The sequence below is a fragment of the Gossypium arboreum genome, chromosome 12 (genome assembly GCF_025698485.1).
Source record: "Gossypium arboreum isolate Shixiya-1 chromosome 12, ASM2569848v2, whole genome shotgun sequence".
Taxonomy (NCBI): Eukaryota; Viridiplantae; Streptophyta; class Magnoliopsida; order Malvales; family Malvaceae; genus Gossypium; species Gossypium arboreum.
The window spans coordinates 7,459,656-7,482,639 of NC_069081.1; the positions used below are offsets into that span (position 1 = coordinate 7,459,656).

Consider the following 22,984-nt stretch of genomic DNA (forward strand, 5'->3'; position numbering starts at 1 on the left):
TAATATAATGTATTTATGAGTTTAAATTTTATTTCACTCACAATTTAATTAAATTTTTAATTTTAATATCGTACATATTTTACTAATGATTATGATTAATTAGTTTCACACATATTTAAATTCTATATAAGTAGCTTCCGCGCATATTTATTTGAAAATGTATTGTTTATGAATTTATTAAATGCTTAAAAAATAGTCAGTGTGGGAATTGAGCTTCAACGTAATCGAGTACGTCATAATTAGCTTCCCAACACATTAAGAGAGTTCCCCATGTGTTTAATTGCTATTGTTATACTAACCAGAAATTTACATCTAATTGAGAAAAAAAAAAAACTAAATTCCTCAGCACTCTCTCTCTTTCATTATTTAATATCTGAGGTTATGAAATTGAAACGTGCAGTTGCAGTAGAAAACGACAGTGCAGAAGCTTCTAAAAAGCTTTTCCTTTCACTTTAAGTGTATAGAAAATATAAGATAAGAGTTTTTTTGTGTTTTGGAATATTGATAAAAGAAAAATGGGGAAGAACAAGTGTAGTATTTTACAAGGATTGAAGCCGGCAATGGCTATGGTGGTGGTTCAAGCAACTTTTGCTGGAATGAATGTGCTGTATAAATTGGCTGCTAATGATGGAATGAGTTTGAAGATTATCACTGCCTACAGATTCTTATTTGCAGTTCCTGTTATGCTTCCTCTTGCTCTTCTCTTCGAAAGGTTTGCTCTTCATTCTTTTTCTTTTTTTACATTAATACTCACTTCATGTAGGATCGTTAAGTACTTTTATTTCTATAGATCGATCTCTCTCCATGCTACTAAGTAATTGTTTGTCATGTAATTTCCTTTCTCCCCAAACAATGTTAACTTTAGGAAACAGTTTTGAATAAACATGCATAAAGGAACAAATTTTCATTATAAAAAAGAGAAAATTTCTACCATGAAGAAAGCATGCATGACTGATCAAGGGTTGCAGGCTTTTAGTTTATTTATTTAAAAGAGTCCAGTAGATTTAGAAAACTTGTGGATGATACAAAAAGAAAGTTGAGATCATTGTAAGATGTGATACAAGAAGTACAAGGATGACCATTTAAACTAAGAACTAGAACCATTTTTACCATTAAGTCAAAAGTAGCGTTAAGTGTTACCGTAATTTTCTGTCTACTGAGAAAAAAACTGTTGAAGTTGATTTAAGTCAAAGACTTAATGAGGTTATATTTTGAAGAAGGATGAGAAGAGGAGGGCTGCGTGTTATACTTCTGATTTGGTATGGCTGCTAGATTTGTTTTTGAATTTATTTAAAAAATAGAGTTCAACCGATTTGGAAAAATGTTGAAAGCATGAGCTATGTATATATAATCAACAAAACTTACAGTTTGGATGCTATATGGAATTTCCTTCTATACAACTTTTATTTATATTAGATTTTGTATAATATTAAGTTTATATTTATAAAAAAATTGAGTTATAAGTGAAATGATTAAATATTTAGGCATAATAACAAAGTTAGTTTTTAACCTTTTATTTTTATTTTTTTGTCAATTTGATTCTTATTTTTTAGTTAAATTTGACTTTCAAAAGAGTTGAATTTCACCATCAACATTTCGAAAAGAGTCAAATTATTATTTTTAACCGAAATACTAACTAAAATATTAAATTTTGCAAACATGGTAACCAAGATGATGATAATCCACGAATACTCACTAATTTTTATAATTTTCTTTTGAATTTTTTATTTGTGGATATTTTTATAAATTTTAAATTATTTGTCGACATAACACATAAGATAAATAATGACATGTCGGTATGAAATGCAGGTGGATTGTCATGTAGGTTGCTGCTTCAACATTATTAAAAAAATAATGTTTTAGTCAATAGTTCTATTAAAAAAGCAATTTAACTCATTTTAAAAGATTAATGGTCAAATTTAACTAAAAAAGAGTCAAATTGATAAATAAAAATAAAAATTGAGGTCAAATTTAACATTATGCCAATTACTTATTAGTAAATATTCTTTACGCTTGGGTTGAATCCTTAAACATTGCATTTTTAGCTGTTTTATTTATCCAATTCATGTAAAATAGCAAAAGATGCAAACATCATTATATTCATATTTAATTCTTTATTAAAAGAGTTTTAATTAATTTCTTAATGTGTCCAATTAACTCATATTATATACGGGATTTTATCACTCACAATATGGGTGAATGAAAATATCTTATATTTTAAAAATATATTTATAAAAATATTTCAGCATACAAGATTTTTATATGAATACATTGATTTTGTGTTTGATTCCTAAATAATGTTTTTTAATTATTTTATTTGAAAATTATATAAAAATATAAAAATATGAAAATGCTCTTCTAATAATATTAAATTTCCTTGAAAGTAAGGGTATTTTAGTAATTTTATGACTGAGTTGATTTTTAGTTGACTCGTAACGTCAACTTAGTCAGCCATTTTATATTATATATATAGAGAGAGAGAGACAGAGAGAGAGAGAGAGGGGTATCTATTGAGGAGGAATCGATTCCTTATTGGGAAAAGTCTTTCAAGTGTCGTCCTCTAAGCAGCTGACCTGGACCTCAAACAATAGAAGTATTGTACTAGGAGTTGTGTCTTGACTCTAAAGAGTGTTTAAATGGGTTTATGAAGTTTATCAAAAGTGCCTAGGATTCGCCTAGCCAAGTATGACCCTTTAAATGTTTGAGTTTGAGCCCCACCAAAGTTAAAATGATAAAAATATTTCATTAGAGGATTCAAAGCACTCCAGTAAACTTTATGAACCTCTTTAGGATCTCTTCGTAATAGGGAGACAAAACTCCAAAGCTAAAATCAAGTATAGACACCTCAAATACAATACTTTTATTGTTCGAGGTTTAGATCGACTTTTTAGAAAATAATACTTGTCGTAACCATTTTTTGAAAAAAACGGGTATCGACTTGGAGAAGAAAAAAAAATGAAAACAGGAGTCGCCACCAATCTTTTTAGGTGTGATCGGATCACCTTAAGTTAATCATTTTAATAAAAGTTAAGATTTACTAAAACGATAATTTTTGGTCTACTAAAATCGAAAATGAGTTCGGAGTCGGTTACATACGAGGAAGGATTAGCACCTCGATACGCCCAAAATTGGTACCTAGTTGATTAATTAGTGTCTTAGTGTCGAAAATTTGAAAACTTGAAAGAATTTAAAATACGATCCCTCTTTGTAAAGAAAATGCTCAAATGTTAAGGACCTTCTCATCTCACAATATAAAATGTCACATCCGGTAAGTTAGGACACGACATCTTGAATTTTCGAGAACGAGCTTGTCTTTTATATAAAAATTCGTGTATTTCAAAAGGTTATTCAGTTAGTTAAGGTGAACGAGGAAAATCGAAACCCAGTAAGTTAGGGCACGTTTCCTCGAATTCCCAAACACCGAATATTGCCTTTACTTGCAAAAATCTTATTTCGAGGTAACAAAATGCCATACCCAGTAAGTTAGGGCACAACACCTCGTATCTTCGAGAATAAGTATTTTTCAAAACTCATGTCGCGATTTAAAAGAGTATTCCGTTATTTAGGTTAAAGGAGAAAAATCGAAACCCAATAAGTTAGGGCACGATTGTCTGGAATTACCAAATACGGAATATTACTTTTATGAAAGAATTATTATTGGGTTGGATATAATGATAATAAGAATAATATTAAAGTAAAGTAAACAATAATACTATATATAAAAATATATATATATATGTGTATATAATAGAAATACACACTACTATATAATAATAATAATAAATATAGAAATACAAAAAGCAAATATAATAAAAATATTAAATTAAAGTAATAAAAACAATACTATATATAAATATATATATATATACATAAAAATATACACTAATATATAATAGTAATAGTGATAGCAAAAATAATGAAAATATGAGTAATATTAATAATATATTAGAATACAAAAGTAAAGTAATAACAATAGGGTGATAATAATAATAATGATACAAACAATAATACATATATATATATAATAATAGTAGTTAGAAATAAAAATAATAAAAGTAACAATAATGACAGTAATAATATAAATAAATATGAAGAGGGCATATATAATATAATAATAATATAAATAATAATATATACATGAGGAATAATAATAATAATATAAATAATAGTAAAAATAATAAAATAATAAAACAAAGCTCTCAACTCTCTTTCTCCTTCTTTTCTAAATCCGTAGTTGGTCCGGCTTTACTTCAGTCATGGACCCCACGGTCACATCTACGCCACCATGCACACGGGCGGACCTCAAAAAACTTTTTGGTAATGAAAATATGGGTAAGCTTTTACTTTTATTTTTACTTTCGATAAAAAAATAAAATAAAATTGAAAGGAAAACAATAAACAAACGAAGAACTAAAGATAAGAATAGACAAAAGAAACCTCTTTTGCTTTGATCTTTGATTAATCTCCAAAAACTAGCATTTCCAAGAAACAAAAATAACCTTTTTTCCAAAAAAACAAAAAAACCTCCTCCAAAACAAAGAACAATCCTTTTCCAAAAAACCAAAAACCCCCCTCCCTAAAACAAACTCTTGAATGGCTTTTATAGCCAAATTTTACAAGTGGAGTGGTTGGGGTGGTTTAGGTGGCCAAGGGTGGTGGAGTTGGTGGCCAAGGTGGGTGGCCAACAAAGGTGGTGGAGTAGGTGGCCAAGGTTTTATTTATTTATTTATTTATTTATTTATTTATTTGTGTTTGGGTTGGGATTAGGTTGGGCCAAAATTGGGTTTGGGCTTGTAACTGGATAATAGGCTAGGTTTAATTCGGGTTTGGTTTTATTGGGTCCCGGGCAAAATTTGGGTCTTACAGCTGCCCCTCTTTGCTCATTATCGTGTAACGAGAATGGAGCAAAGACTACAAAAAGACCAATTTTGCCAGGGCTCGCCGAGTCTTGAGTTCTTGATCTTCTTTAAAATGGCCTCTTGACGGCTTCAATCTGCTTCACTGCAACTCAAGAAGGCGATATCCGCTATCTTTGATCTGCTTCACTATAAGCACAGGAATGTCAGATTTGCTATCTTCGATCCGTTCCCTATAAGCACAGGGATGCCAAATCTGCTGTTTTCAACTTGTTCCCTATAAGCACAGGGATGTCATGCTGAAATCTTCGATCTACTTCACTGTAAGCACAGGAATGTCAGATCTGCTATCTTCGATCCGTTCCCTATAAGCACAGGGATGCCAAATCTGTTGTTTTCAACTTGTTCCCTATAAGCACAGGGATGCCAAATCTGTTGTTTTCAACTTGTTCCCTATAAGCACAAGGATGCCAAATCTGATGTTTTCAACTTGTTCCCTATAAGCACAGGGATGCCATGCTGAAATCTTTGATCTGCTTCACTGTAAGCACAGGAATGTCAGATCTGCTATTTTCGATCCATTCCCTATAAGCACAAGGATGCCAAATCTGATGTTTTCAACTTGTTCCCTATAAGCACAGGGATGCCATGCTGAAATCTTTGATCTGCTTCACTTTGTAAGCACGTGAATGTCGATCGCTATCTTCGATTTGTTCCTATAAGCACAGGGATGCCAAATCTGATGTTTTCAACTTGTTCCCTATAAGCACAGGGATGCCATGCTGAAATCTTTGATCTGCTTCACTGTAAGCACAGGAATGTCAGATCTGCTATCTTCGATTTGTTCCCTATAAGCACAGGGATGCCAAATCTGCTGTTTTCAACTTGTTCCCTATAAGCACAAGGATGCCATGCTGAAATCTTCGATCTGCTTTACTGTAAGCACAGGAATGTCAGATCTGCTATCTTCGATCTGTTCCCTATAAGCATAGGGATGCCAAATCTGCTATTTTCAACTTGTTCCCTATAAGCACAGAGATGTCATGCTGAAATCTTGGATCTACTTCACTGTAAGCACAGGAATGTCAGATCTGCTATCTTCGATCCGTTCCCTATAAGCACAGGGATGCCAAATCTGTTGTTTTCAACTTGTTCCCTATAAGCACAGGGATGCCAAATCTGATGTTTTCAACTTGTTCCCTATAAGCATAGGGATGCCATGCTGAAATCTTTGATTTGCTTCACTGTAAGCACAAGAATGTCAGATCTGCAATCTTCGATCCGTTCCCTATAAGCACAGGGATGCCAAATCTGATGTTTTCAACTTGTTCCCTATAAGCATAGGGATGCCATGCTGAAATCTTTGATCTGCTTCACTGTAAGCACAGGAATGTCAGATCTGCTATCTTCGATCCGTTCCCTATAAGCACAGGGATGTCAAATCTGATGTTTTCAACTTGTTCCCTATAAGCACAGGGATGCCATGCTGAAAACTTGGATCTGCTTCACTGTAAGCACAGGAATGTCAGATCTGCTATCTTCGGTCTGCTCCTCTGTAACTTTAGGGAGATAAGACTTGTTTTAATCTTCTTCCACTGAAACTTCAAGGAGATCTGCTGTGGCTTTTAGCTGCTCCAATGCCATTTCTGGAAGAAGAGGTTTGCTGAAACTTCAAGGAGATCTGTTGTGCCTTTTAGCCGCTCCAACGCCATTTCAGGAAGAAAAGGTCCTTTGAAACTTCAAGGAGATCTGCTGTGGCTTTTAGCCGCTCCAATGCCATTTCAAGGAAAAAGAAATTTGTAATTTCCAGCCTATTACCCTACTACTTAGGGGTTTAAGGCCCATCATCTTCGATCTATTTCTCAACTACTTAAGGGGTTAAGATCTGTAAATCTTCAGCCTGTTACCCTACTGCTTAGGGGGTTAAGGCTTGTAAATTTGGCTTGTTACCCTACTGTTTAGGGGGTTAAAGCCCATCATCTTCGATCTGTTTCCCTACTGCTTAGAGGGTTAAGATCTGTAAATCTTCAGCCTGTTACCCTACTGCTTAGGGGTTTAAGGCTTGTAAATTCGGCTTGTTACCCTACTGCTTAGGGGGTTAAAGCCCATCATCTTCGATCTGTTTCCCTACTGCTTAGGGGGATAAGATTTGCAATTCGATCTGTTACCCTACCGATTAGGGTTTAAGACCCTTCGTCTTCAATCTGCTTCCCTCTTGCTTGGGGTTAAGATCAGAAATCTTCACTGTTACCCTACCGCTTAGGGGTTTAAGGCTTGTAAATTCAAACTTGTTACCCTACTGCTTAGGGGTTAAAGCCCATCATCTTCGATCTGTTTCCCTACTGCTTAGGGGGATAAGATCTGCAATTCGATCTGTTACCCTACCGATTAGGGGTTTAAGACCCTTCGTCTTCGATCTGTTTCCCTACTGCTTAGGGGGTTAAGATCTGTAAATCTTCAGTCTGTTACCCTATTGCTTAGGGGTTTAAGGCTTGTAAATTCAACTTGTTACCCTACTGCTTAGGGGGTTAAAGCCCATCATCTTCGATCTGTTTCCCTACTGCTTAGGGGGATAAGATCTACAATTCGGTCTGTTACCCTACCGATTAGGGGTTTAAGACCCTTCGTCTTCGATCTGCTTCCCTACCGCTAGGGGTTAAGATCAGAAATCTTCAACTGTTACCCTACTGCTTAGGGGTTTAAGGCTTGTGAATTCACTGATTCTAGGGACATCACCTGTAAAATCAGTTCCATATATCTATGCTTATGTCAAATGATTAGGATGCTATGATCGAAATGAATCAAATGCTCCTAACCAGATGTGTTATGAATGTGTCAAATAATTAGGATGCTATGATTGAAATGAATCAAATGCTCCTAACTAGATGTGTTATTATATGAATGTAGAAATGTCATGAGCCCTTTTTAAAAAAGCTTAAGGTATCATCGTGCGTTGTTCATTAGGACATTATCGCGACGACATTCTGTTGGCATCTTGTTCTACTGGTATTCTTGATAGAAAAGTTAAAGAAACAATCACATTTTGCTCGAAAAGCTTGCCCCACTGTAATTTCAGAGTCCCTTCCACTGTACCTTTTGGGACATAAAGTTTGTGCCTCCTACTGCAATTTCAGAGGAATAACATTCGGTTTCTTCCATCCATTCCGCTGCAACTCAAAGGTATAGTATTTGTATCATCTTCAATCAGTTTGATCTGTTACACTATTCCCTGGGTGTAATGACCAGATGTACATGAATGCAAAGTATCATTTCTTTTCTCGAGAATGACCCTCTTTTACACTTAGGTTGACATTACTCGTCATTTGTCGAGGTTATATCACTGACGAAATGTCTTGTCTTTTGGTTCAATCAATAAAGAGTCCAAAGAGATAATATTTCCAACCCTTAGCTTGGTGAGTTCTAAACAATAGTCTTGTTTCAGGTTCTTGTGTTATTTAGAAACTTCCAGAGTAATATGTAAAACTTCTTTTGTGAAAGTGTTATTAGTCCATTAATCGTTATTTCAATGCAAAATGCTTGAAAAAGATCAAAACAATTAAAAGAAGGAAATTGATTATGAGCATAGCTCGAAATGGATAAATTAATCAAAGATTGCAAATGTAATAAGAATGAAATCAACTCAAAACGAATGATTTAATCAAAGATAGCAATGCAATAAGAAGAAAATTTATTTGGACATATCTTGAGAAGAATCAAAGATAACAAATTCAAAATGGGCAAAATGGAAGCTAGATGCCCCAGATATCGCAGCCTGAGCTTCTCTGTACCAACTTCTTGAGGACTTTTCTGAGTTTAATATGTGTTTAGGGGATCCGGAGTACTTTGTCGATGCCCCAAGACGTAGCATACTTCTTCATTGTTAATTTAGGCATAGCAAGACTAATGTATGCCCTACTTTGATCCAAATTTGAGCTGCTCTTTCTGGGTTTTCAACTCGAATCCCTTTTGGTCTCAAAGTGCCCTTTGCGGGTTTTCACTTTGGCCTTTCCTTTTTCTTATTTTTTTTTTCTTTTTTTCTTTTTTTGGTCTTAAAGCGCCCTTCGCGGGTTTCTACTTTAGTCTCTCACCTTCTAGGTAGAATACACTCCTTGATTGGATTTGAATTCACTGATTTGGGCAAATCTTTGCCATCCATTTCGGTTAATATCAATGCCCCTCCAGAATAGGCCTTCTTTACTACATAAGGTCTTTCTCAGTTCGGCATCCACTTTTCTCTGAAGTTCTTTCGTATAGAGAGGATCTTTTCGTTATCAAGTTCCCCTCGTGGAATTCTCTAAGATGAACCTCTTCATTGTAAGCTCACATCGTTCAATGGACCATGACGGAAGGCTTTCAACCTCCTTTCTTCAAATTCAACTGATCGTATTGGGATTGGATCTATTTTGCCTTGTCCAACTTCAGCTCTGACAAGACTCATAGACAAAGAAGCTCTTCTAATAAAATATGTTGCCCCGGTGAAGGTCTTGGCCAACGTTCGATGAGTATAGAGGGTAAATGGTGACTTATTATGCCAATCTTTACAAGTCTCGGTCATCTTCCCCATGATCTTTAATTTGTTGTTGCGTCTTTTTTTTTTTTTGCTATATAGCGCCTAATTTTTGAACAGACTGCAACCTTTTGAGATTGTACAGTTGTGTTAGACATGATTTTCTGGCACTCTTTGTTGGGACCTTTTTTTTTTTATAGAATTTGATGATTGTCGACCTAGTGACATTGGCATATGAAACAACTTTTACCCTTTCCGCGGAGTAATCGACGACCCCAAAGGCGAATCGGTATTGGTTAGAAGCTTTCAAAGAGATTGGCCTATAACCTCCATGCCCCACATAGAGAAAGTCGAAATAATGAAGGGGCACATGAATTTTCTCTCTATAAATTTGGCATTTACAGCATACTGATGCAATCCCTTTCTATGGTGGGCCAGCAGAACCCAAATCTCATGATTAGCCTGGCCATCGTAAAATCATTAGCATATGTCATTCAAAACCCTGCAACATCCTCCTTTCTTAGTAGCCAGGCATATCTTGATATGATCGTGCAAAAAATCTTTAAATTCTAGGAAGTGACTCAATGACGTCTCGCTTTGCCTTTGTGGTAATGCAGACTCCGATGTTTGCCTTTTTCTCTTGTCCTAGGCCTACTGTCTACTGCCTTTTTGTAAGAGAAGATCTGTTTTCATCTTACTTTACCATCCTTAACAAATCGGAGAGTAATCTACATCTCTGTCATCTTTAAAGTGTTGAGATCCCTTTAGGCCCATATTTCGCTCAAAAGGAGACTCGGAGTTAATGACAATACACTCACATCATTGATATCTGGGGACCCACTGAAGGCAGATTCCAAAGAATAAATGATTCTAAGGATGATTATTTGTATGGTATGATTATGAATAAATGAATATTTGAAATAAGTTCCAAAGAACAAAAGAATCTAAGAACAATTATTCGTATAGTATGAAATGAAACAAGAGAATATTTGCTCACAAAGATGCATTTATTGAAACAAAGATTTAGGACACAAGCCTATTTCACAAAAGGACTTTTGTTGCTTCTAGGCTTAAAGCAACAAGCGTGTTTTGAATATTACTCTAGATTAGCTCTAAAAATACAGGGATCTCTTCCACAGTCCCATTGTTCAAAACACTCCCAAATATGCAAAAGTTTGGAGACTTTTATTCCTCGGTTCCCTTTTCAGATATATCATTGAAATTCATCGATATTCCTTTCGTGCTTTTGACTTGTTCAAGGCATTGCAACTCTTTGTTCATTGTCGTGTAATGTAAAAATGCCTAGTCATTTGACTTTTGTCAGTTTCCAAGTTAACTGAGATAATTTTACCTAATTAGGGTCCTTTTAGGAAAAGTCTAATGCAAAATAATGCAATGCAATGCAAATGCATGAAATGAATGCAAAAGAAAGGAAGGTGTTGATTCTAAATTCAATTCTATTAGAACAATTTTTCTAGAAAACATATTTCTTTACATGAAAATAGATTACATATGTGGTCTTGCCCTTCATAGTCCAAGTAAAGGCTGATCTTTTTTCATGGTCGAATCCTGTAAATTCTCTAAAAGATGCCTTTACTAGTTCCTTGCTGCTTAATCTGAGCCTCGATCTCTTGCTCACTTATCTCCATGATACTCATCAAAAGTGCCGGCTCTTGGATAATCTTCGTTGGCAATTAAATCAAGTCAAGTATTCCTTCATGGACTTCCGGCTTTCTCTCGTCATGCCTTTGTTGGCTTGAATCTCTGGCAATTACATCATGTATTCCTCCATGAACTACCAGCTTTCTCTCATCGTGTTTACTTGGACTATATTCAGGCGATCGCACTATAATCTACTTTATCAAGAAATTTGTTTCCTTATGACAATCTATTCTATTTAGGAATCGAATTTCGAATCAACACATTCTTTTCTTTGATGTAATGTAATGCAAATGCATGAATGCAAAAAAAAGGAAGGTATTGATTCTAAATTTAATTTCATTAGAACAACTTTTCTAGAAAGCAAATTCCTTTACATAAAACGGACTACATATACGGCTTTTCTCTCATATTCCAAGTGAAGACACCTATCTTCCTCTTCATATCCGAATCTTATGGTCGAGTCTGACGAATTCTCCAAGAGATGTCTATATTAACTCTTTTTTTGCTCGATCCAGGCTGCGACTCGTTGCTCACTTATTACTGTGATACTTGTCAGCTCCTTTAAGAAGGTCAAGACGTGACGTCTCTCGAATAGTCTTTGTCAGTTTCTGTCTTCAGGCAATGAAGCAAAGTCTTGTATTTCTTCACAGGCTATCAGTCTTCTTTCATGTGTTCACTTGGATCATATTTAGACAACCGTATTATAATCCACTTTATCAAAAAATTCATTTTCTTATGACAAACTGTTCTATTTAGCAGTCAAATATGAATCAACACCTCCTTCCTAAGATGATGTAATGTAATGCAATTATAAACAAAACAAAAATAAAACACGTTAGTGCAGGATAAATAAATAACAAATAAAGCAATTCGGGTGACCACTAGGGGTTCGGAGTGGCTCTACCTAGGGTGGGCTCCTAGGTCTCTCTATATGTGGTTTGGTTCTAGAGTAAGGGTACCTGAACCAGCAGATTCCTTGATCATCACCCATTATAGGCTCATTTGAATCGAGTTCAATTCAGGAGAATACATTTCCCTATGGCTACACGAAGATGAAAATCTCACGAAACCATAGGTACGGATGTATTCCGAAAGTGATCCACTATCCTGCACGGAGGTGAAAACCTCACGAAGGCGTAGTTTCTCACTCCCACTTAAGGGTGTGACCACAACGGTCATGCAATGTAATGCGAGAAGATATATGCATAAAAACTTGAAACGATTAAAGAAAACAGGAATAAAATGATGAAAACAGTACGAAAAACGGGTGAAACGCAATGAAGTGATCTTATATCAAAACCAAATTCTCAATTTTCGAAAAAAGACAAAAGTTAATCAACTTGTGGCTTGACTCTCTTATAAAAGTCCCGATGGAGTCGCCAAGTCGTCGTAACCATTTTTGAAAAAACGGTATCGACTTGGAGAAGAAAAAAAATGAAAACAGGAGTCGCCACCAATCTTTTTAGGTGTGATCGGATCACCTTAAGTTAATCATTTTAATAAAAGTTAAGATTTACTAAAACGATAATTTTGGTCTACGAAAATCGAAAATGAGTTCGAGAGTCGATTACGCACGAGGAAGGATTAGCACCTCGATACGCCCAAAATTGGTACCTAGTTGATTAATTAGTGTCTTAGTGTCGAAAATTTGAAAACTTGAAAGAATTTAAAATACGATCCCTCTTTGTAAAGAAAATGCTCAAATGTTAAGGACCTTCTCATCTCACAATATAAAATGTCACATCCGGTAAGTTAGGACACGACATCTTGAATTTTCGAGAACGAGCTTGTCTTTTATATAAAAATTCGTGTATTTCAAAAGGTTATTCAGTTAGTTAAGGTGAACGAGGAAAATCGAAACCCAGTAAGTTAGGCACGCTTCCTCGAATTCCCAAACACCGAATATTGCCTTTACTTGCAAAAATCTTATTTCGAGGTAACAAAATGCCATACCCAGAAGTTAGGGCACAACACCTCGTATCTTCGAGAATAAGTATTTTCAAAACTCATGTCATGATTTAAAAGAGTATTCCGTTATTTAGGTTAAAGGAGAAAAATCGAAACCCAATAAGTTAGGCACGATTGTCCGGAATTACCAAATACGGAATATTACTTTATGAAAGAATTATTATTGGGTTGGATATAATGATAATAAGAATAATATTAAAGTAAAGTAAACAATAATACTATATATAAAAATATATATATATATATATATATGTGTATATAATAGAAATACACACTACTATATAATAATAATAATAAATATAGAAATACAAAAAGCAAATATAATAAAAATATTAAATTAAAGTAATAAAAACAATACTATATATAAATATATATATATATATATATATACATAAAAATATACACTAATATATAATAGTAATAGTGATAGCAAAAATAATGAAAATATGAGTAATATTAATCATATATTAGAATACAAAAGTAAAGTAATAACAATAGGGTGATAATAATAATAATGATACAAACAATAATACATATATATATAATAATAGTAGTTAGAAATAAAAATAATAAAAGTAACAATAATGATAGTAATAATATAAATAAATATGAAGAGGGCATATATAATATAATAATAATATAAATAATAATATATACATGAGGAATAATAATAATAATATAAATAATAGTAAAAATAATAAAATAATAAAACAAAGCTCTCAACTCTCTTTCTCCTCTTTTCTAAATCCGCCGTTGGTCCGCTTTACTTCGGTCATGGACCCCACGGGTCACATCGGCGCCACATGCACACGGCGGCGGACCTCAAAAAACACTTTTTTGGTAATGAAAATATGGGTAAGCTTCTTACTTTTATTTTTACTTTCGTATAAAAAAAACAAAATAAAATTGAAAGGAAAACAATAAACAAACGAAGAACTAAAGATAAGAATAGACAAAAGAAACATCTTTTGCTTTGATCTTTGATTAATCTCCAAAAACTAGCATTTTCAAGAAACAAAAATAACCTTTTTTCCAAAAAAACAAAAAAAACCTCCTCCAAAACAAAGAACAGTCCTTTTCCAAAAAACCAAAAACCCCCCTCCCTAAAACAAACTCTTGAATGGCTTTTATAGCCAAATTTTACAAGTGGAGTGGTTGGGGTGGTTTAGGTGGCCAAGGGTGGTGGAGTTGGTGGCCAAGGTGGGTGGCCAACAAAGGTGGTGGAGTAGGTGGCCAAGGTGGGTGGCCAACAAAGGTGGTGGAGTAGGTGGGTTTATTTATTTATTTGTGTTTGGGTTGGGATTAGGTTGGGCCAAAATTGGGTTTGGGCTTGTAATTGGATAATAGGCTAGGTTTAATTCGGGTTTGGTTTTATTGGGTCCCGGGCAAAATTTGGGTCTTACAATACTTTAAAGATTTTTCTAATAAAAAATTGATTCCCCTCATTATTATCTTCCTGTCGCAGAATAGAAAATTTAATGGCTTCCTAATTTTTGGTTGGATTTGTTTTTTTCTGGTTCAAGTTTGATTTGCTTTCTTACTTGGGTTCTTTAAAGTAGATAAAAAAAAGTCACTACGTGGTTGACAAAAAGAAGTAAAAGTTTTAAAGTGCAAGTATTTCTATAGGAATGGGTAGCTATTTTAGAAAGTAGTAGATTTTCTTCCAAGGTAATTCTTCTTATATAAAGATATTAAAAGATAGAAACACTCCCATAAATTTTGTTAATTTTTTAAAAAATGAGCTTTTCGATCTTTTGTGTTCTCTTAAATTATTATACTAATTCAATTAAAGGTTTCATGATAAATAGATAACCTAAAATTAAAATTTTGAAACATGATTTAAAGTTTTCAAAAGAATATTTGTCCTTTTCTTGGAATAAAATGATAAATTTTGATTGCATTAGTTAAAAATTTAGTACAAATTAGTAATTTATTGACTTTAGGAAAAAACAACTTATTTTAAATAAATTAATACATGTAGGATGTAAATGAGATTGTGGTGTTTGCAAACTATTCGAGTGTGACTCGAAAAATAAAATTTAGACTCAATTACATAATTATCAAACCAAGCTCGAGTAATTAATTAAGTCGAATTTAAGTTTAATAATACTCAGCTTAATTGAATTTTTCATTTTTTTGCTATTAAATTATATAATTGCCCTTGTATATTGTTAACCTTAAACTTAATTATCGAGCTAAGGTCAAACTTGAATATGTATGAGCTTAATCGAGTTTAAATTTGTCGATATGATTTCAATAAATCATAAGATTCTATTTGTTAAAAAACTAATAATTAAATTTAAAACTCTTTAATATATGAATGTGTACATTATCCGTGCTTAAATAAATGTTATGGTTGAATAATATTATTTTGATTTGGCGCAGAAATAGGCCGAAACTCAGTTGGACCATACTCTTCCAGGCATTTCTTTGTGGATTATTTGGGTAAAGTTTGTAACTAATCATGTTCTCCTTTTTATATATGTATATACTAGTGTGTGAAGAAAATTAAGCATGTATTGCAGGGGATCACTATCTCAGAATCTATACATTGCAAGCCTGGCTCTAACTTCTGCAACATTTGTTTCTGCCATCACTAATCTCATGCCAGTCACTACCCTCATTTTCACCGTCCTTTTAGGGTATATATAATGCATCTTTCAGTACTCCACCCTTATTTTAGCCCATACCAGGTTTTAAATTTATATATTATATATTTGAATGACAGACTGGAAAAGCTAGCATTTGGAACAATGGCAGGGAAGGCAAAAGTATTTGGAACATTAACAGGAATAGGAGGTGCAATGCTTCTCACATTCTACAAAGGAGTTGAAGTTAACATTTGGCCTACACATTTGGAGCTTCTAAATCACGGTCCACCTGCATCACACCCTGCTGCCTCATCCAAATCTCTTTTGGGTCTTTTGCTAGCGTTTGCCTGCTGCATCTCTTACACCTTCTGGTTGCTCATTCAGGTAATATACCTACATTTTATTATTAACTCAAATGTTCTGTTAACAAGTATTTAGGTAAAGTAGTGGGATGATGTAGGCTAAGATGAGTAAAAATTACCCATGTCCTTACTCAAGCACGGCTTTGATGTGCATAATGGGAGCCATGCAATCAGTTGGTTATGCACTTTGCTTGGAAAGAGATTGGAGCCAGTGGAAACTAGGTTTCAATATTAGGCTTCTCACTGTTGCTTACGCGGTGCGTGTCCATTAATCCTTTCTTTTTTATACTTGTATTATACGAGGAATCTGCAACTTTTTGTTTGTGTTGCAGGGAATTGCTGTGTCGGGATTGACTTGTACCATTGTAATTTGGTGTGTGCGCCTCAAAGGCCCTCTCTACGTTTCCATTTTTAACCCTCTAATGCTTGTTTTAGTCGCTTTGGCTGAGTCGTTGCTTTTAGATGCAAAGCTTTACCTGGGAAGGTTAGGGATGTTAATTTCTAATATGCAGAAATGAAGAGCTACTTATTTAACTTTTCCCCCCTTCTTAAATTTCAGCATACTTGGAGCAGTGTTCATAGTGCTGGGGCTGTATATTGTGCTTTGGGGTAAAGGCAAGGAGATGAAGGATCAATTATCAGCATCAAGAAATGAAGTGCCACCAACGATAAGCTCCATGCAAGAAGAACCTGTTGACATCATTGTCGACTCTACGGATGACAACATTTGTATTAACAGTCAAACGAATGTCGTAGCCCCCTAGGCTTCACCGATTAATCATCGACAAGATGAAGGATAGGGAAAGTAACAGATGATAGGAGCACCAAAAAAAAAGGAACTTGAATTTGGTTAATATTCAGTGAACTAAACCATAGACTACATTCGTGGTAGTACCAAATAGTTAGTTGGCTACCTTAGTGCATGAAAGGCCATAAGCTTGTGACTAATGCGGAGTCGGTTGCAAATTAATTATGTTGTGGGTAATTCTATAAAACAACCCAAAGTGTAAATAAGCCGTCACTCAAATCAGGTTCACTAAGGGGATTTAAGGAGATAAAATACGATTTTTGTTTCTACACTTAGATTACCGAAAACAACATTTTACCTTACCCCTAAGGAGGCTTAGTAGCATTATTTCTTTCGATTAATTAATATTACTTAAAATTACAAAAGAATATTCGAACCAAACACATAATATAAGTATGACACAATAAAGATATAATGACACGTGATTTTTAAAAAATTAGGATACAAGTACATCAGGACACACCATTAAAAAAATATTTTTATAAAATATTTTAACATTATAATGTTTCATTTTAAATAGAAATATTAATACTTTTAATAATTTATAATTAAAACTATATCTTTAATTAAAAGTAAAATTTTAATCAAATAAGTAATTAAATAGACAAATATTATATATATAATATTATAATATTTGTTTACTTTAATAATAAATAATGGTCCCCTCAAATTTTTAACCTTTACTTTTTTTTTCCAATTCACGGTTCCCTGATTTCCTTATTTCCTATGCCCCTTTCTATTTCTCCACACTTTTTTTCTTGTTTTCTTCTTCCCCATCTTTTCTTCTTCTTTATCGGACCATTTTACCAATAAAAGCCTATTTCCAACTTTATTTATAGAAATGGGCCAATTATTTCATTATTTACTGGAAATGGTCGAAATATGCAAAATGCGTCCACGTAGGAGCGTTTTTGGGTAAAATTTCAGTAAATCGCATCCCCGAGGGAGCGATTTTGCAATGTCAGCACAAAACGCGCTAACTTGGACGCGCTTTGCTGAGGTGAAAAAATCGCTCCCTCAGGGACGCGATTTGCTCCGTGTTTTTCTAAGGGAGCTATTTGCATGCTTAGTCCCTAGGGTTTGGTTTAGGGTTTTGTTAAAATAATTTAGGTCTAGGGTTGTAGAGTTAGGGTTTTGTTAAGATAATTTAGGTTTAGAGTTTAGTGTTTAAGAATTTAAAAAATAAATCAGGGTTTAGATTTTTTTTAAAAAAATTAATTAAATTAGTTTTTAGGGGTTTTAAATAAATAAATTAAATTAAGGTTTAGAGTTTTTAAGAAAATTAATTAAATTAGGGTTTAGTTTTTTAAAATAATTTTGTGTTTAGATTTAGGGTTTAGGAAAATTATATTGATAATAAGGATTTTATTTTTTTTTCTACAGTAGTTTTAGAAAAATTAATTTTGAGAAGATCCTTCTAAAAAGATAATGTCAAAAATGTTTCAAGCAAGATTGTAGAGAATGTGCTCTCAACATTGCCTGAAAGATATGAGGCAAAAATCTCATCCCTTGAGGATTCGAGAGACCTTGCAAGCATCTCCCTAACTGAGCTCATCAATGCCCTTTATGCTCAAGAGCAAAGGAGAGCTAGCAGGATGGAAGAGCACCAAGAAGATGTTTTTCAAGCCAAGGCCAAAGCTGCCTCGAGCACCTTTGCCTACAAAGGCAAAAAGAACTGGAGAAGCAGGCCTAAGTCTGATGCTGCAAGAAGAGGGGCATGTTGAAACCAGATGCTCAATGCTAGTTTAAACCAGATGCTCAATGCCAACATTGCAAGAAAATGGGGCATGTTGAAAGGGTTTGCAAAAGCAGACCAAGACAGAACCAACCCCAGCAGCAAAAGGCTAAGGCTCGAGTAGCTGAAGAAAGCAGTGACCATGAAGAGCAGGTCTTTGTTGTGTCATGTTCAGAAGGGCACAAAAAGGATTCAAATGGATGGCTCCTTAATAGTGGTTGTACCAATCACATGAAACCTGATGCAAGCATCTTCAGGACATTGAACAGGAGCTGCAAGACTAAAGTAAAGGTTGGCAATGGTCAGTTTATTAAGGCTGGAGGTAAAGGAGATGTGTTGATATGCACTCCTGCAGGCAATAAGATCATTTCGAATGTGTTGCTAGTGCCTGAAATTGATAGGAACCTTCTCAGTATAGCTCAATTGCTTGAGAAAGGCTACTCAGTTGTGTTCAAGGCCAATGAGTGCCAAATTGCTGATCCAAATGGATCAAGCTTCATGCCAGTCACTATGACTGATAAATGCTTTTAAGTCAACTGGCCAAGTGACTCAAACTCAGCCTATGTTGCCTCAACTGAAGAATCCAAGCTTTAGCATCAAAGGCTTGGTCATGCCAACTTTAGACCAATGGCTCAAATGGTCAGTGAAGAATTGGTTGAGAACTTCACCAACTCGGTTGAGAAAGATGAGGTTTGTGATTTTTTCCAAATAGGAAAACAAGCCAGACTCCTATTCCCTACCAACAAGGCTTGGAGAGCCTCAGAGAGATTACAGCTGATGCACACTGATATGTGTGGCCCCATAAAGACTGAGTCACTTAATGGTAACAAGTACTTCATTCCTTTCATTGATGATTGTACTAGATATTGTTGGATTTTCTTCCTGAAATATAAGTCTAAGGTTGCTCAAGTGTTCTTGAAGTTTAAAGCTGTAATTGAAACAGAAAAATGATACAAACTCAAGATCATCAGATCAGAAAATGGAGCTGAGTATACCTCAGCTCAGTTTCAAGCTCTCTACAATGATGCTGGTATCAAACATCAGCTAACTAATGTCTATACACCTCAGCAGAATAGGGTTAGTGAAAGGAAAAATAGGAGTTTGATGGATATAGCCAGATGCCTTTTATTTCAGAAGAATTTGCCTAAAACCATGTGGGCTGAAGCAGTTAACACTGCTGTGTACATTCAGAATAGGCTTTCAACAAAGGCATTGGCTCACAAAACACCATTCGAGGCCTGGTTCGAGTTCAAGCCACCATTGACTCATTTGAAAGTCTTTGGTTGCCTATGTTATACTCATACACCGGCTGTGAAGAGGGATAAGTTGTCAAAAAGGGCCCAACCTAGTATTTTGGCAGGCTACAACTTAGTCAAGAAAGGGTTTAGGATCTTAGATCCTTCAACAAATAAAATTCAAGTAAGCAAAGATGTGGTCTTTGATGAAAAAGTAGGCTGAAACTGGGAAAGAAATGAGCCAGAAACTATTTTTGAAGAACTGATGGCTGATCAGGTTGGACCTGATCAAATTAGTTCTGAAATGAACATAGATGATGTGCCAGTCAGAGGGATCAGACCCTTAGCTGAGATTTATGAAAGAGCACAAGTTGCTATAGTGGAGCCAACCAGTTTAGAATAATCTAAAGCTGATGAAGGGTGGAAACAAGCCATGGTTAATGAAATTAAGATGATTCAAGAGAATCAGACATGGGAGTTGACTGAAAGACCTACCAACAGAAAGACCATTGGTGTGAAATGGGTCTATTAAGCCAAACAAAATGCTAATGGTAGTTTAAACAAGCTGAAAGCTAGGATTATTGTTAAAGGATTCAGTCAAAGATATGGTCTGGACTACATGGAGACTTTTGCACTAGTAGCCAGGCTTGATACAATCAGATTGTTAGCTGCTTTGGCTGCATAAAAGCAGTGGATCATACATCAACTAGATGTGAAGTCTGCATTCCTCAATGTTTTCCTTGAAGAAGAAATCTACATTGAGCAGCCTCAAGGCTGTGTTGTGTCTGGCAAAGAACACATGGTATACAGGCTTAAAAATGTCTTGTATGGCCTGAAACAAGCTCCTAGAGCCTGGTGTGCTAGGATTGATAGCTACCTGGTTAGCTTGGGGTTTGAAAGAAGCATCAGTGAACCAACATTATATGTCAAGAAGGAACAAGCTGAAACACAGCTCATTGTGTCTCTTTATGTTGATGATCTCTTAGTAACAGGAGGAGACCAGATTATATTGGCTGATTTTAAGGCCAAAATGAAATACATGTTTGAGATGTCTGATTTGGGGCAGATGACATATTTCCTTGGAATGGAGGTGCTGCAAACACAAAGTGGAATCTTCTTGGGACAGAAAACATTTGCTGTAAAAATCTTAAGCAAGTTCTTTATGGAGAATTGCAAGCCAACAAGCACACCTATGGCTGTTGGAATGAAGCTATCAAGCCAAGGGGATTATGAACAGGCCAGTGAATTTGCCTATAGGAGTCTAGTTGGTTGCTTATTGTACTTGACAGCAACTAGACCAGATATCATGTTTGCTGTAAGTATGTTATCAAGTGCTCAGGTACATCAAAGGTGCCTTGAGCCATGGATTACAGTTTAGCAAAACTGAAAACTAAAAGCTGATAGGCTACACTGACAATTACTGAGCTGGTTCAAAGGATGATATAAACAGCACTTCTGGTTATGCATTTACACTTGGTTCAGCAATGTTTTGTTAGAGTTCAAAGAAGCAATCGATAGTAGCTCAGTCAACAGCAGAAGCTGAGTATGTTGCAACTATAAATGCTGCTAATCAAACCATTTGGCTAAGAAAAATCCTAGTTGATTTGAACCTACATCAAAGGGAAGCAACAGAGATCTTTTGTGACAATAAATCTGCTGTTGCAATTGCAAAGAACCTTGTCTTCCATGGTAGAACTAAGCATTTTAGCATCAAGCTACAAGTGGTAAGGAAGATGGAACAAGCTCGAGAGGTGGAGCTGATTCATTGCAATTCTGAAGAACAAATTGCTGACATATTCATCAAGGCTTTTAATGTGTCAAGGTTCATCAAATTGAGGAAGCGGTTAGGAGTCAACGGCATGGAGACCAAGGAGGAGTGTTAGAGAATGGCCCTCCATGCAGCACATGCACCAGCAAGCAGATCGAGCAGCTCATGCCAAGCAAGAAGCTGTCGAGCCAAGTTTTGTTTATTTTGTAACTTAAGTTAATGTAATGTGTTCTAGTTTATTTTGAACTTAGTTTAGTTTGTATTGATGTAATTTGATAGTGAAAGAGCTGATCACCAGCTTTGTTTATGTGTGCAAGCATAATTCACCTAGTTCCAATGCATTCAGTGGAGTTAGGTAATGTTTAGGTGATGTATTTGTTGATTTTGACCAGCCATTGTCTAATATATGTAATGGCAATATGCCAATGTTCTTTCTTAATGAAAATTATCATCTTTCATTCATATGCTATATTATTTTCTTGCTTTTCAGTTATATTCTTGTTTTCTTAGCAATTTTTCTGCTTGTTTCTTCCACAAGAAACGAGCCTTGTTGCTCAAGACTTAGATTTAGCCTAGTTGCTTTGTCTCCAAAACACCAACAATTACTTTGATTACTATAAACTATAGCTAAGTAAAAAAAGTTCCTACCTAGCAACACCTTTTAACTTTACAGTAAATAAATTGCAAATGATTCAAAACTACACATCTAATTCAATTAAATCCTTTTAGAAAATTCGAATGCCATAAAAAAAAATGTCCTTAAGATTCCACATGATGAGAATATTAGAATCTTAGCTTAACAATGACACTATTAGCGTTATCTCTACCAATCCGTGTTTCAACATAAGCAAAGATATCTAGGTCATGTTTCACTCACATACTCCGTAACGATTCTATGGAATTTGAGGATCTCCACATCCTTAACAATTCCAAGTAATGGCTTTCAAATTCATCAAAGAGAACAAAGAAAAACCTGGGCTGTTAAGCACTGAGCCCCGTCTCATTGGCCTCTTCATCAACATCTTCAAGATTCTCATTATCTTCCATATTGGCTTCTTGTTTCCATAACTACTAACGTTGACATCGACGTTATTTCTTCATTAATTTTTTTCCTAATAACATTACCTTGCATCTCTCCGTTTCAATCCAAACTCTCTAGTCATAGGGATTTTTGTATTCATCCACCCACGAACAGTGTGCTTGGCTCTATCAAGTGAGGTGCTTACCTGGTTTGTCTTTATATAATTCAAGCTCAGTCATGTTTATCAAGCCTAATTCCTCTGGATGCTACTTAGGCCTAACTAGACATGTACATCATCCGATTAATTTTGGTTTATTTTCAGGCAAATTTCCTTTAAATGTCCATATCTTCCCCTAGCTGAATCATGTAGTTGTCAAACCTTCATATTCTACCCACTGGACTTGTCCATCAATTCTAATTTTCAAAGGCCATTCCAGCAAACCTTCCTCTTGATCCGTATTGTAATTGATC

The 22,984-nt window shown here is 34.9% G+C and overlaps 1 protein-coding gene across 1 annotated transcript; it reads left to right on the forward strand.

Moving 5' to 3' along the window:
- The first annotated feature begins 515 nt into the window (after nucleotides 1–515).
- On the forward strand, nucleotides 516–18,478 carry LOC108478914 (WAT1-related protein At1g68170-like). Its single transcript, XM_053022877.1, has 8 exons — nucleotides 516–712; nucleotides 15,379–15,438; nucleotides 15,519–15,635; nucleotides 15,722–15,968; nucleotides 16,045–16,203; nucleotides 16,279–16,430; nucleotides 16,506–16,675; nucleotides 18,180–18,478. Exons 1-8 carry the CDS (start codon nucleotides 516–518, stop codon nucleotides 18,476–18,478), a joined length of 1,401 nt encoding a protein of 466 aa, XP_052878837.1.
- Nucleotides 18,479–22,984: the final 4,506 nt, after the last annotated feature.